A 12936-nucleotide genomic window follows, 5' to 3' on the forward strand; every position below is an offset into this window, starting at 1 on the left:
TTTAGATGTTGAACTCAGGAAGTAGTCAAAGTCTCTCACATCTGCTGATGGATCCATATTTGCCCTCAAAGTTGCATTGATGGAGCAAATATTCACCAACTCTTGCTATGCACTTTGCAGTATTATTGTTTGTTTTATTCATTGAACATATAACAACAATAACAGAAATTATTTTTAGTAGGGTGTAAAAAAGATTTAAATGAAGGAAAATTGACATCAATGGTCATCATTAAATAAAGTTGTATTGTATTGATTAAGCACTCTTATCAAAGGTGAGTAGGAATATGCAAAGAACTTATCTAGTCTTACCGCTTGTTTTTTTGTGTATTTTCATTTTATATTAGTACAATAATAGGTCAATCATGTTCCGACAACAAAAGAAAAGGAAATAAAGTGAATATATAAACTTACTCCGAAATCTAACTGCACTTAAAATTATGCATTCATATGCATAATGCTAATCACTATCACCTGTTGAAGGACACCTCTCCGAGTCTTGATAAAAGTACCATAACCCATATCGGTGTTATATTTGACTCAACTCTCTCATTTCACATGCACATCAATGATATGACCGGAAGTGCATTTTTTAATCGCCGCAATATCATTAGGATACATCCAATTCTATCCGCCAGTGACGGAGATCATAGTTAAAGTTTTCTGGTGTTCCAATGTCTTTCATTTAAAGCCAGCAGTTAGTAAAAAAAAAATGTTTCGGCAAGATTCTCGAAGAGGAGAAGAAGGTTATACCATATTATCCTAATACTGGCCAACTCGAAGTGGCTCACAGTCCTTAGCTCAGGCGGTGGTGCTAATATTTACAAAGTATGAGCTTGTCAAGCCCTTTGAGACTCTTTTATCATGAAGTGCTACACATAAACTTGACGTCACCATTTTTTTTTTTACTCACAAGTGTTTGCAATAATGTACTTGGTGAATGCAGGTAGGGCAGTGTCTGAATTTAACAATATGGATTCCACTGGGAATCATGCTCAATTCTCACTTCAATACTCTGTGCAACTTCATTACAAAATTAGTATATTTTTATTTTTTGAAACATACACATAGATAAATTCAAAACAAAATCATGGTTTCAGGTACACTACTATCTTGTGGAATAAACAATAAATCTATATCACTTTGAGCTAGGCGGGTGCACACACAATTGTCAAAACTGAGATACATAAATATGGAATTGGAGCTGTAGCCCCTGTGTTTTTAATAATAATAAAAATAAAAAAAAGCGTGCCTACTGTTACCTAAGTGCAGCATAATGAATGTTGTAGACATAAAATGTACATGACTTTTTTTTCTTTTTTTACAGCTGAAAAGTCACTTGAACAATGACCTGCCTCTGTACTTCTATAGCTAATAAATAAATAGTTAGTGCATATTCCCATTTACCTCACTGTAGAGCCAAATGAAAAAAAGAACAAGAAAAAATAAGTTAAAGACAAACCAAAGTCAATTTGGTCCCTCCTTTTTAAAAAGTCTTTTCATGTCATTCAAGAACAGACAGTCCAGCTATCTGCATCGCTTGCTGATCGTCGCACACGGAAAACCAACCAATGTTGTTTGTCGAAATGCAGTCAAAAATGTCGGACTCAGCATGATGTAATCAGAGCACATTTGGGAGCCAATGTTGAACTGGCTAAGTACATAAAAATAAAGCGAGCCAGAGTCAGAGTTGCGATTTAGAGTAAGGCACTATGTTTACATGGACCTCAGTGATCCAATTCCAACCAGATGATGACAACGCTGAGACTGATACACAAACATTAACCACCATAAGTGGTGATCGGGTGGATTTGATGCGTTGGAGTGCCAGTTTAAAGAAATTGACCTGTTTTACCTCCTAAAAAAGGCATGTGAGGTGGATCGCGGGTTACAAATGACTGGCACGCCGCATCTCAAGGTGACCTGGGACAGGCTCCTGCTCACCTGCGTCTTAATGGGCAATGGTGTGAATAATTACAAGGTCAATGAAGGTTAAATTTACACCACAGGGTTGGCATTCTTTCTGAGGTAATGTAACTCCGCATACCACATTGCTTGAGTCGGGACAAAACAGGAAACATATGATGTGAATACTCGAGGGCACAGTCAGTCATTTGCACGGAACCATAGGCATCATGAAGGCATCTCAACTAGGCCACCTCGATCCTACAAAACCCCTTTCTTCTGGAAAACACTGACAGCTGCTGCCGAGGAATATTTCGGTGCAGTTGACGTTAAAACGCAAACAGATGCTGCATCAGCTTCAGTATTTCCATGATGACGCTGAGCTTCTTTGCCAATAATTCCTCACTTTGCGCCCTTTGTTTGTCTCATCAGTGCATAAAAACAAACAACAAAGTAAAATGTGATCTTAATGAATAACATGAGTGAAAAAAAAAAAAACACCTTTAAAGAATCCAGCGCTACTTTGGACCGAGTCGAATGTGGTTTTGTCCGTGTTGGGAAAAGGCTATGTGGTAAAACTATGAAATGCACAATGTCAGTGGTTCTTTGGGGTCACTTCAGTAGCATGGCGCCGTCCCAAGTGTCAACGTTCTCAGTTACCCAACTTAATGGCCCCAAAGTACGTCCCCACTCCATCGGGGTCCAGCATCCACGCATTGGACACGGTGACGTACAGGGCGTCCCCTTGCTCCAGCCAGAGGCCGCGGCCCTGCTGGGCGCAGTACATGTTGTAGCTGGAGTTGTCCCAGCGCATGGTGCTGCCCGTCTTCATCAACAGGTCCGCTTTGCTGTTCTGCTTGATGCTCTCGTGGTACACATACTGGATGAGCTGCGTGTTGCTCACGTCCATGGAGGTCCCGCGGCCTTGGCCTCCATCGCCGGGGTACTCATAGTAGCGGAAGCAGGTTTTGGCATAGACGTAGTAGAAGCCCGACTTAACGACAAGCAGTTTGCCCTTCTGGTAGTCCATCCTGTGACGGTACCCGTGCACCTCATCCCAGTCGATGGGGATTGCACTTGGTTCACCTGCTACAACAAAAGAAAGCGCTTTAGGGCTGGATTTACGATACAGTATGCCCTGCTTTATCGATGGTCAACATTTGCGCCTAAGCTGAATCGCATAATTTTTTTTCTGTTTTTACCTACTGTAAATTTATTTTAGCAAGATCAATTAATTGGTTCAAATGCATTCGCAATGTGTTTATAATGAGTTTACATAGACTTGAATATTTAAAAAGTTCACATGTTTAAATATATATATATATATATATATATATTGTTTCTCTCGTAAAATTGATGACTAAAGTCTTTGTTAACCAGACATATACATATGTTGACAAATGCGATTCAAATTGTGTGTGAAATCCCCAACTATTGGATTGGAATATGTTCCAGTCGTTTCCGTTGAGAATCTTGTTGTCTGTATATATCCATCCATCTTCTGTACCGCTTCTCCTCACTAGGGTCACGGGGGTGCTGGAGCCTATCCCAGCTATCGTCGGGCAGTAGGCGGGGGACACCCTGAACTGGTTGCCAGCCAATTGCAGGGCACACAGAGACGAACAACCATCCGCACTCACACTCATACCTAGGGGCAATTTAGAGTGTTCAATTGGCCTGCCATGCATGTTTTTGGAATGTGGGAGGAAACCGGAGTACACGGAGAAAACCCACGCAAGCACGGGGAGAACATGCAAACTCCACACAGGATGGCCGGGATCGAACCCACGCCCGATGCTGTCTCTCGCTGTGAGGCCATCGTGCTAACCAGTCGGCCACCGTGCCGCCCTGTCTGTATATAAAACTAGAAAAATGCAACGGAAAATAGACTGTTTTGTAAAATGTGTCTTTTTGTCCTTAAAGCAACAGAGGCATAAAGGATATTACTTCTTGGCAGCCATCAACATAGGGCCGCTATTAATTCAAACTTAACAGCTTAGTTGCCTAAACAAGCTGTAGAAAAGAGAAAAGAGCTAACAGCAGCTTTGAGAGCGTTTTTATTGCTTCAGCTGACGTGTTTCATTTCGTTACATTTGGCTTCAGTATTTATATATAAACACTTTCACTATTCCACGATACTTTCACATTCCGTTTTCTCTCTCCGGTTCAAGCAAGTCAGTTTAGCGGTTAAGCAACTGTTGTAGCAAACTTCAGAAAAACAATTTCATGATAGCGAAACTGGCTTTTGTGACTTTTTCATTATGCACGAAATAATACCATCAGGAGTTTTGGGATAAAAATGAGTCCCAGCACTTTGTGTTCCATGCACTTGAAGAGGGTGAAGAGGACTCACGCTTAGCCAACTGTTGATGCACCTTGATGGGAAGGTGCGCGGAGGGCGGGTTCTCCTTCTGGTTCTTGAAGCGTCGGTTCTTCTTGGTGGCTTTCAGCGCATTTAGCACCGGCTCCGTCTGTACTTCCTACCGCAAAGAATGAGCGAGACGACAAATTGTGACAAAAGGGCAGGGAAAATGTAAAAGGACAACCTAACCCCAAAACACCAGTAATAAACCCATTATATGTTTCCCCACAGCTGTCATTTGAAATAATTGTCATGTCTTTAAGTGTGTGTACTTGACGGCCGTCGAGACAGAGTGCACACACACTGTCTCATTTGGTCCAAACATGGTTTCCAAGCAAGTAAACAGTTACCGCCAACTCACAGCTGGTTTTAAAGCAACACTATTAACACCCTTTACATCAACATAACAACATCTGCCTAACAGTGCAGAGGTCAACGGTTCAAATCCGGGCATCCTGTGTGGAGTTTCTATCGTCTCTTGCACGTGCTCTTGAGCAAGACACAGCCACTAACTCAGGTGTGTGCGCTGTGATGGATCAAACGCACAAGTCAAAATTCATTCAACATTTCAACAACCTTTATCAGATTTGCTTCGGTCAGACTTTCCCCAAACGAGTTATGCTTATCTTTCATAAACTCGTGAACTGAGGACATCCTGTAACATCATTGATAATCATTATGAAAAGTCTTTGATGATCATTAGATTCAGAATGGTTATCTCTCCGTTTTAACTTGTTGATTTGTGAAACTGGCAGAGATATCTCAGGTATGCTGTTCCTTAGCCAGCAACTGGAGCAAGAAAAAAGGAAAGAAGGTGTGTGATATGTCCTCAGTTCTTCTGAGAACTGCTGGCAGATAAAGTATATGCTGCCCTCTCCCAAAAAAATGACGTGATGAGTAAGTGGGCTTGTCAAGTAAACTTATGTAACGTTGCACTAAATAGAGTTCAAACTGACACATTAGTATATTTCTAGATACTCCAGCTCAGCGACCGAAGAATGAATCATTTTGCTTTTCCTTTGCATTTTTACGCCAGCAATGGGGTGGCACAAAGGAAAGGAGAAGTTCCACGGGGGCAATGAAGGAGCGGGGGATGTTCCTCCACAACATACTCCAAGCGATGGAGACAAACTTGGCGGGCAATGCGGGCAAGAATTTCCAAGCCTCGCCATCGATCATGTGAAGTCAGGTGCTCAACAGGGAAGAAAGCCAAAAGTCAAAGCAAACATCTAGCCAAAGAAAAACAGACGCCTGAAGGAGAAGCACTATTTAGAAGAGAGGTGCCCAAGTTTGGTCTTCTGGAGAGGGGCCCTCATCGACCGGATTGGGCAGAAGATATCGGTGGAGGGTGAGAGATCAAATCATCCATCCCCTTCAAGCTGAGGAACCGAGGGGATAGGAGGTGATGATATTTCACAGGTAGGCAAGGACAAAATCAGACACAAGGCCCAATAGCACTCCGTACAAAGTGTGCAAATAATGTGAGAGGCTCATGAGATAGCTTTGTAAGTGATTGGTGACAGTTGGTTGAGAGCTTTTTTTTTTTTTTCACAAATGAACACCAATGGTCCATCCCCACTTCATCCGCAACTTTAGCCAATTTAAAGCAGTGAAAATAGCTTGGTAGCATAGGCGTGGCAGATGTGTGGCTGGTAGGCAACATTGCCAGACAAGTGAAGGCGGTATTGCCTTTCTTCCTTTTTCGGGTGGGGTGAGCTGTGGGGCCGACTTCTTTTTACACTTTCGGAATACAAGATCCGAGGGATAGCCTAGAAATTCCGAAGATTTGGGGGCAAAGTAGCGAGGCCAGATTGAGATTGTTTAACAAGTGTGCAGAACAAGCACGGTAAATGTAGAAGGATGCTGGAAATGGAGCCAACTGGTTGGATGCAGACCAAAGGGGCGCAGTATGGATGCGATGGTGAAGACTTAGGGCAGAAGATTCAGAGGACAGACATTCGCTGTTAATAAGGCTTTGCCAAAGAGACAATAATAAGATGGTCACATTTCCAGAACCCTGCAAGTGGTGTTGCTACACATGTCAAAATGTGGCTGACATGATGCCACATGCTCGGTTCAGGGGTTAGCATTCACTATCATCAAGTCAACATCTTTAAGATGTCACCTAAAGCTTTTTACATGAACCGAGCTCAACTTAGGCCCAGTCTGGCTTTAAAGGCTTCAAAAACAAACTAATAATCAGTATTATACCCCGCTATTTGCAGCAGGAGCAGAATGAAATTATGCTGTTGCGTCTGCTGTTAGTCTCTCGTCATGCACGGACTGGTGAAATGCAAGAACGGAAGCGATTTATAAGGACGGGGACGCAGAATGATTTTATGACTAAGGGCGGAGGGACGATGACAGAAGGGTGCCCAAGTTGTGGATGGAGGGCAGAGGATGGAAAGGCAAAATGGGGTGCAGTGTCTATCCCTGTGCATATGAGGAGTTACACTCACCTCAATGGGTCTACGTGGAGCAGTGGTCAGATCTACCTGGAGACAGAAAGACAAGAGAAGACACAGGTCAGTGCAACATCACACCATCAGAGAATGTGCCATTTAAGCATTTTCTTGACATTGAGTAGGATTATTTTAAAAACGTAGAGGAAGTCCAGGCTACTTGTATCAGTGAGTGTATGTGCGTGCGAGCATTTGTGCGCGTGGGGGTGTGTGGGAGTGGGAGTGGGAGTGGAGTTATTTTCCAAAGTTCACTCAGCGTTCCCAAGTAGCAGGCTTAAAAGTCAAAGTGATTTGGAGCGTGGTTCTTCTTATGCGATTGTGTCAACAAGGCTTTAAGGTTTACATAGAGAAAAGAGGGGAAAAAAAAAAAACATTGATGCGAATGATCAGAGCAGCATTCCTGAACTCGGCCCCAAGATCACCGGGAACGCCATGCAGGTGTTGAAGGCAAATGATGGTCCACTGCCAGACTACGTTCCTCGCACATTTCCTGACTCATGCAAGCATGTGCCCTCTGTCATCAGCTTGACAAAAAGTCTGCGCACTCATCTGCCAAAGCTCCTCCTCAAGGAAGAGTCGAACGCAGACTGGTCTTCCCAGTCCATTCCAAACCAGTGAAATTAAACACAGTCACTCTTCTCCCTCTGCTGGCCTACACCCAGCAACAAATCGCATGCTTATGAAAACAACGTATCTCCAGTTGACGTATAAATGCCAAGTGTGTGTAATAAGTATACTCATATTTCTTTAATATGGATGTCAGATGTCTTCTCGAGCAAGCAGTCCCAACTTCCATACTGTGGTGAAAAGCAGGTCCTGACCTTGCGAGCCTCAGAGGCACTAAGCCAAGTCTTTGCGGACGGAGCTATACTGCCGTTTAAAGGGCCAATCAAGGAGTTCCATTTCTCGTATTACGACAAACATGCAGGAATACCACCTCAAAGATGAGAATGTGTTCATTCAAAATGATGGAGTTGAACCAATTAGTCGACTAGTCGGAATCAGGATCATCATCATTTTTATTGGCCAAGTATATTAAAACACACGAGGAATTTGCTCACAAAGAAGTATACTTAAAGTGCCGTCATGAAACTATAATAGTGATCAACGACATCTATGATGCGGAGTAACACGGAGCTTTGAATAAAGTAGCAATGGCACTACACAGATGTGCAAAATTGGCAAAGTGTCACTATAGAATTACTAGTCATTTTTTATGAAGTTAATGGAAAGAGAAAATGAGATATTGGAATGGTTTTGACATATTTCAAAGACATATCTTACAGTGGGCAGAGGTCGATTGTTTCCTTGGTATTTTATTAAATGTAAAAAACGTAGGATTTTTTCATTGCCAACGTCATGCTAACCCCGAGGCTAACGTTAGTCAAAGTCTGTGCTGTTTTGGCAAAAATAAGCCAAGCCGTCACCAATTTCTGGTCATGAAATGAAACAGTCTCAGTTTTTGTTTGTAGTCGTCTTTGCATCCAGACAGGCCGTGATTGATGTTTGAATTCTGTCGTGAGCTTATGACGGCTTCTTTGTCATCATGTTGTGTGTTTGCCAGTGCATTCAAAGTTTCTCTATGTGCTGTTAGACATTTTACAACTTGGATGATATTCACTCATTAAAAAAAAAATTACCAAAATTGTTGTCGGTGCAAAGCCTATCTTATCCACCCCGATTTAGTCCTCCAACATGGCGGACAATTGAATATGTGAAACAATTGAAATCTATCTGTACCTCTGTGCAGTTTGGAGACTACTTCACATCTCTACCAACCAAGTTAAAGGCAAAATAGGCAGTAGATCCTCGGGGTTATAGGTGAAGCATCGTAAAGAAGAGGGAGCAAAGTTCGATAGCGACAACACTGTCTGACGATACATCTTGGATGAAACAAATAGTAAATGGAACGATGCAATAAAGGATTTCTCCTTTAAACAAAGAAAGAAGTCAGTCTCAGATGCTGATTTTCAGTGACTCCAAGTAATGTACAGGTACTTTTCCAAGTCAGAAATACTACATCTGGATAGTAGACCAACTTCTCCCTCACACTTTCCAACATATCCAAGCACACTTAATCAGGTAGCAGTCACATGGAAAATATTCATATGACTTTGTGTATTTGACTTACACACATATTATGGACTTTATCTATACGTGTCAGTAAAATACATGTACACAGTACATAACAAATGCATACAGTGGACCATTGTTTATGTCAGCGGATATGTTCCAGACAGTTGGAGGTGAAAATCCAACCATATATATTTCAATTTTTAAAAAAAAAAAAAAACCTCCCTCATACTCAAATCAATCAAGCGTATTGAAACAAACTTTCAAAGTCATTCTTAGAACCTATCCTCACTCTCTCGGTGTCAGGAAACAGGAGACAACCGTGTAGAACATCACTTTGAGGAAACAAAAAGAAAACTCTTGCATTCAGTTGTGCAAATAAGATCCCAAGTGTGCATGCTTCAAGCCGTTTATATGTAACCCTTGGTTGAAGTTGACTGTAAATCTTCAACATTAGCGAATTAACCATCGTGTCAGTAACTTCCAACTTTCCAGCCAAATGTACCACACTGGATGTGTGCAACTCTAAATTCGTAAGGAAAAAAAAAGTGAACTTCTGAACATCTGCGATATAACAGGGGCTGGATCAATGAACACTCAGGTATGCTTAAGTAAGACATATTCAGTGGGCTTGATACAAATCTCCTTTCCTATTACACTACTTATCTATAGAGGAATAAAAAGCTAATAAATAAATAATAAAACATATCTGTATACCTAATTATGTATACAATAAGTACAAAGTACACTTAAATACAAAATATCGCCATGCTTGCCTATTTTAGTGTTGCACCACTTGGACAAGTTTTTTTTTTCTTTTTAAGGCACTCGGCAAAGTGTTTATGCAGAAGACCAAGTGAAAGCAAATCATTCCATAAACATTCTGAGAGTGAGAGACCAGCAGAAAGTCATCCGGATGCTTTCCAGGTGAACCCGAAGCAGCCTGACACAGCTCAAATGTGGTCTGCTCCCTTTTGGCTTGTCTCAACACGACCATCATCCAACTCCCCGAAAACCACCACAAAGCCTCCAAAAAAGCCAATCGTGGCACAATGTAAATATTATTGTAAATGAAGAGAGGGGCTTTCATCATGACCTGACAAAAATAAGTGAGGCGTGCAGACTATTTTGATTGTGATTTTTCTTTCCCCCCCTTTGAATTTTGTTGTTGTTGTTGCACTTTGCATGTTGGAACATCTCGAGTCCTTCTGTTTAAACTGCAGTGCTTATCTTGCACATATTAATAACAAATAACAGAGGATGTGCACAGTCGAGTGGAAACATCTGCGTTGTGCAAGACGATAAGTTGGATCTCATATTTTTATTTCATCGTTCAAGTTGCGTGTAAACCAGCAGAACAGAGCCCACTTGACGCGTCTTTGCATACCCTTGACGCATCTTTTCGCACACGTTTTGTTTTTTTAAGTCGTTTTTTTTTTTCTTGCGTAAACCAAGCCTAAGTTTGCTGCGCAAAACACAGAAGAAAAGAAAAAGAATAAAGCAGCAGCTCCTTACCTCCTGTAAATAGCCGGTCAGGTGCAACAGGATGGCCACGCTGGAGGCCACCTGGAGCAATCCCATAACAACCAGGGTGCCGAACAGGAGCGGCCGGTGCGAGTGCTCCGAGCCGGCCGCCGGATGAAGGCGGTGGTGACCGGCCTCCACGTCCACGGTGGTGCGCAGGTAACCTCTGTATTCGCCATGGGCGGCTGCCATGCTCCCGTGCGTGCGTGCAGATGGGACTCGGTGGACGCGCTGAAGTGAAGTAGTGTGAGTGAGCGTGTTTGTCAGTGTTGAAGTGGGTGGGCCCCAGTCGAGGAGTGTGCGAAGTGAAACTCCCCCTGCTCTTGCCTGTCCCACTGATGAGGCGGCTGCTATTAGTCCAGATGGAGCTGAGTGAGAGTGTGAACGCGCTGCAGGTGGTGCTCAAGTTCTTATCGCAAGCACGGGAACACGTGACCCACCCACTCCCTTCGCGTGTCTATTGCCCCACTGCTTTGGCCCCCACGCCTTTGTAACTTGCTAGTTACGTCATGACCAAATCTGATTTCAATTTAGAGTGGGTCACACTTGGCTTTTCATTTTAGAGGAATCAGCAACAAATCCATTCATTTGATATTTTAGAAAGAAAATGTATATCAGTAATAATAAAATAATAAATTGCTAACGTGATGAGAATATTTTTTTTAACTCGTATAGTTTTTAGAAAATAATAGAATCGTATTGAAAATAACTCTTTTTACACCAAGAAAACGTATTTTTATGAAAATTGTTCACTTTTTAAATTGTCTTTCAGGCGAGTTTTTTTTAAACGGAAAAATTCTCACATTTATAAGAATACATTTTTTATGTAAATAAAGTATTTTTAGGAAAACAATTCGAGACAAATGTTCATTTAAAAAAACGTAAGACTACAATCCGTTTTTGTTTTTGTTTTTTTAAACAATTAACATAAAAAATAAAAATTAAGAAAAAAAAACAATTCCTCCAGCATATATTTTGTATTTGCTAGCTTTAAAAAGTCAAATGGAAAAAAAGTTGGAAGTATTAGCACTCTGTTACTTTTCCCTGCCTCACCATAACTATTCAGAGTTTCATGGAAACTCTGCTTTTCTTGGAGAAGTTTTCGTTTTTTTTTGTGTCCAAGCTAAATGTCTGAAAAAAAACCATCAACAGACATCAATCAAGACATGGATGTATCAGGTAACGGAACCACAGGGCCGGAGCTACGGGGTGGCCAAAGCCACCCTTTGTCAGCTGTGGCATATCAGAAATAAAAATTGGAATTTTTTCGCTTGAACCTCGCTGTGTAAAAGCAGCCTGTGACAACAAGTTACATATACTGTGCAGCAAAAAGCATTTCTGCAAACTCTTTTTGAGAAAGAAAAAAAGAGTTTAGTTGTGTGTTTGAATGAGTACATTGCTGAAAGCTCACAATTGGAAGTAAACGCTTTTCGTGGGACAATGACATTGGTTGGTAGGATGTTTTTTTTTTTTTTTTTTTTAATTGTCAATGTGGACTTAAATTGAGCTTTCCAGGGAGGGGTTATTTTTGGCAGAGCAACTGACGAAACAAAGCGAGGTTCCAGAGTCCCCCCACCTACAGCCCCCCCGCTCCCTTCACCAATAAACCTCAGGCCACTACGTTCATTTAATACTCGGTCTTACGAGCTTCATCAAACCACACACATGATTTGAGTTATGTTTGCACAACCGCATTCCCCTTCACTTCACACTTGCAGTACATAGGCGTTCTGATTTTTGTTTTCGTCATGAGACTACCGTTTTTGCTGTGAGACCTCCTGCGATTTGGCGAGGCCCCGATCCTGGCACCGGGACTGGATGTGGTGCTGTGGTGCTGTTTCACAGTCAGGGGGTCGTTAATAACGGCGTGAGAACCCGTGTTGTTTTGCATCGGGTTGCAGATATATCCTGCCAAAGTCGGGATCTGTGTGCTGCGTCAGTGAAGCGCGGGTAGAGGGTGGGGTTGTTCCTGTTTGGATCGGCGTACATGGTTGAAACCTCAGGCTAGAAAATGGATGAGTGGAAGGTGGAGACAGGGATGTGGAAGTTATCACCTTCTCAGCATTTGCTTTGATTATCTTTTTAGGAGCACCCCTTTCACCATACCCTGATGTTAAAACCGGTAACTCTACATTCCACTCTGCATTTTGGTCTCGGTCAAAGTTGTGGGGTGAGAGCTCCCAGGAACTAGTGAGTCTAACATCTATCCACCCATTCATCTGAGCCGCTCCTCACGAGGGTTGGAGGCGTGCTGGAGCCTGACCCAGCTATCATCGTGCCATATGCACCCGAAAGCCGAAAAATAATGACCAGATTTCTACCATCGTAATTTCTCGCCGTGTTAATAGTTGCTCGAGGTACAATACGGGACCTAGGCAATGCAATCTTATTGATATTATGACTAGGAGTACTGTCATGCGGCATCATTTAGATAAACCTATTTTATTGGAAATAGTTTTTTTTAGTGTTCAATGTTTTTGGAATGTGAGCGGAAACCCACGCAGGCACGGGGAGAATCTGCAAACTCCACAGAGGAAGGCTAGAGCCGGAACCAAACCCTGCACCTCTGAACTGTGAGACGGATGTGCTAACCAGTGACGCCCACATGAGTCT

General features: G+C 42.2%; 1 protein-coding gene across 2 annotated transcripts; it reads right to left on the reverse strand.

Moving 5' to 3' along the window:
- Nucleotides 1-285: 285 nt before the first annotated feature.
- Nucleotides 286-10727, reverse strand: tnfsf11 (TNF superfamily member 11). Of its 2 annotated transcripts, none has more exons than XM_088314894.1 (4): nt 10315-10727; nt 6724-6759; nt 4256-4382; nt 286-2988 (listed from the first exon to the last, which is right to left on the reverse strand). In XM_088314894.1, exons 1-4 carry the CDS (start codon nt 10513-10515, stop codon nt 2555-2557), a joined length of 798 nt encoding a protein of 265 aa, XP_088171020.1. In that variant the 5' UTR covers nt 10516-10727; the 3' UTR covers nt 286-2554. The 2 variants fall into 2 exon arrangements, with proteins under 2 accessions (XP_088171020.1, XP_088171019.1); XM_088314893.1 differs by having other exon boundaries at nt 286-2991; nt 10315-10726.
- Nucleotides 10728-12936: the final 2209 nt, after the last annotated feature.

The sequence above is a fragment of the Idiotropiscis lumnitzeri genome, chromosome 14, assembly GCF_059441095.1.
Source record: "Idiotropiscis lumnitzeri isolate Australia: NSW breed Sydney's pygmy pipehorse chromosome 14, RoL_Ilum_1.0, whole genome shotgun sequence".
NCBI classification, from domain to species: Eukaryota; Metazoa; Chordata; class Actinopteri; order Syngnathiformes; family Syngnathidae; genus Idiotropiscis; species Idiotropiscis lumnitzeri.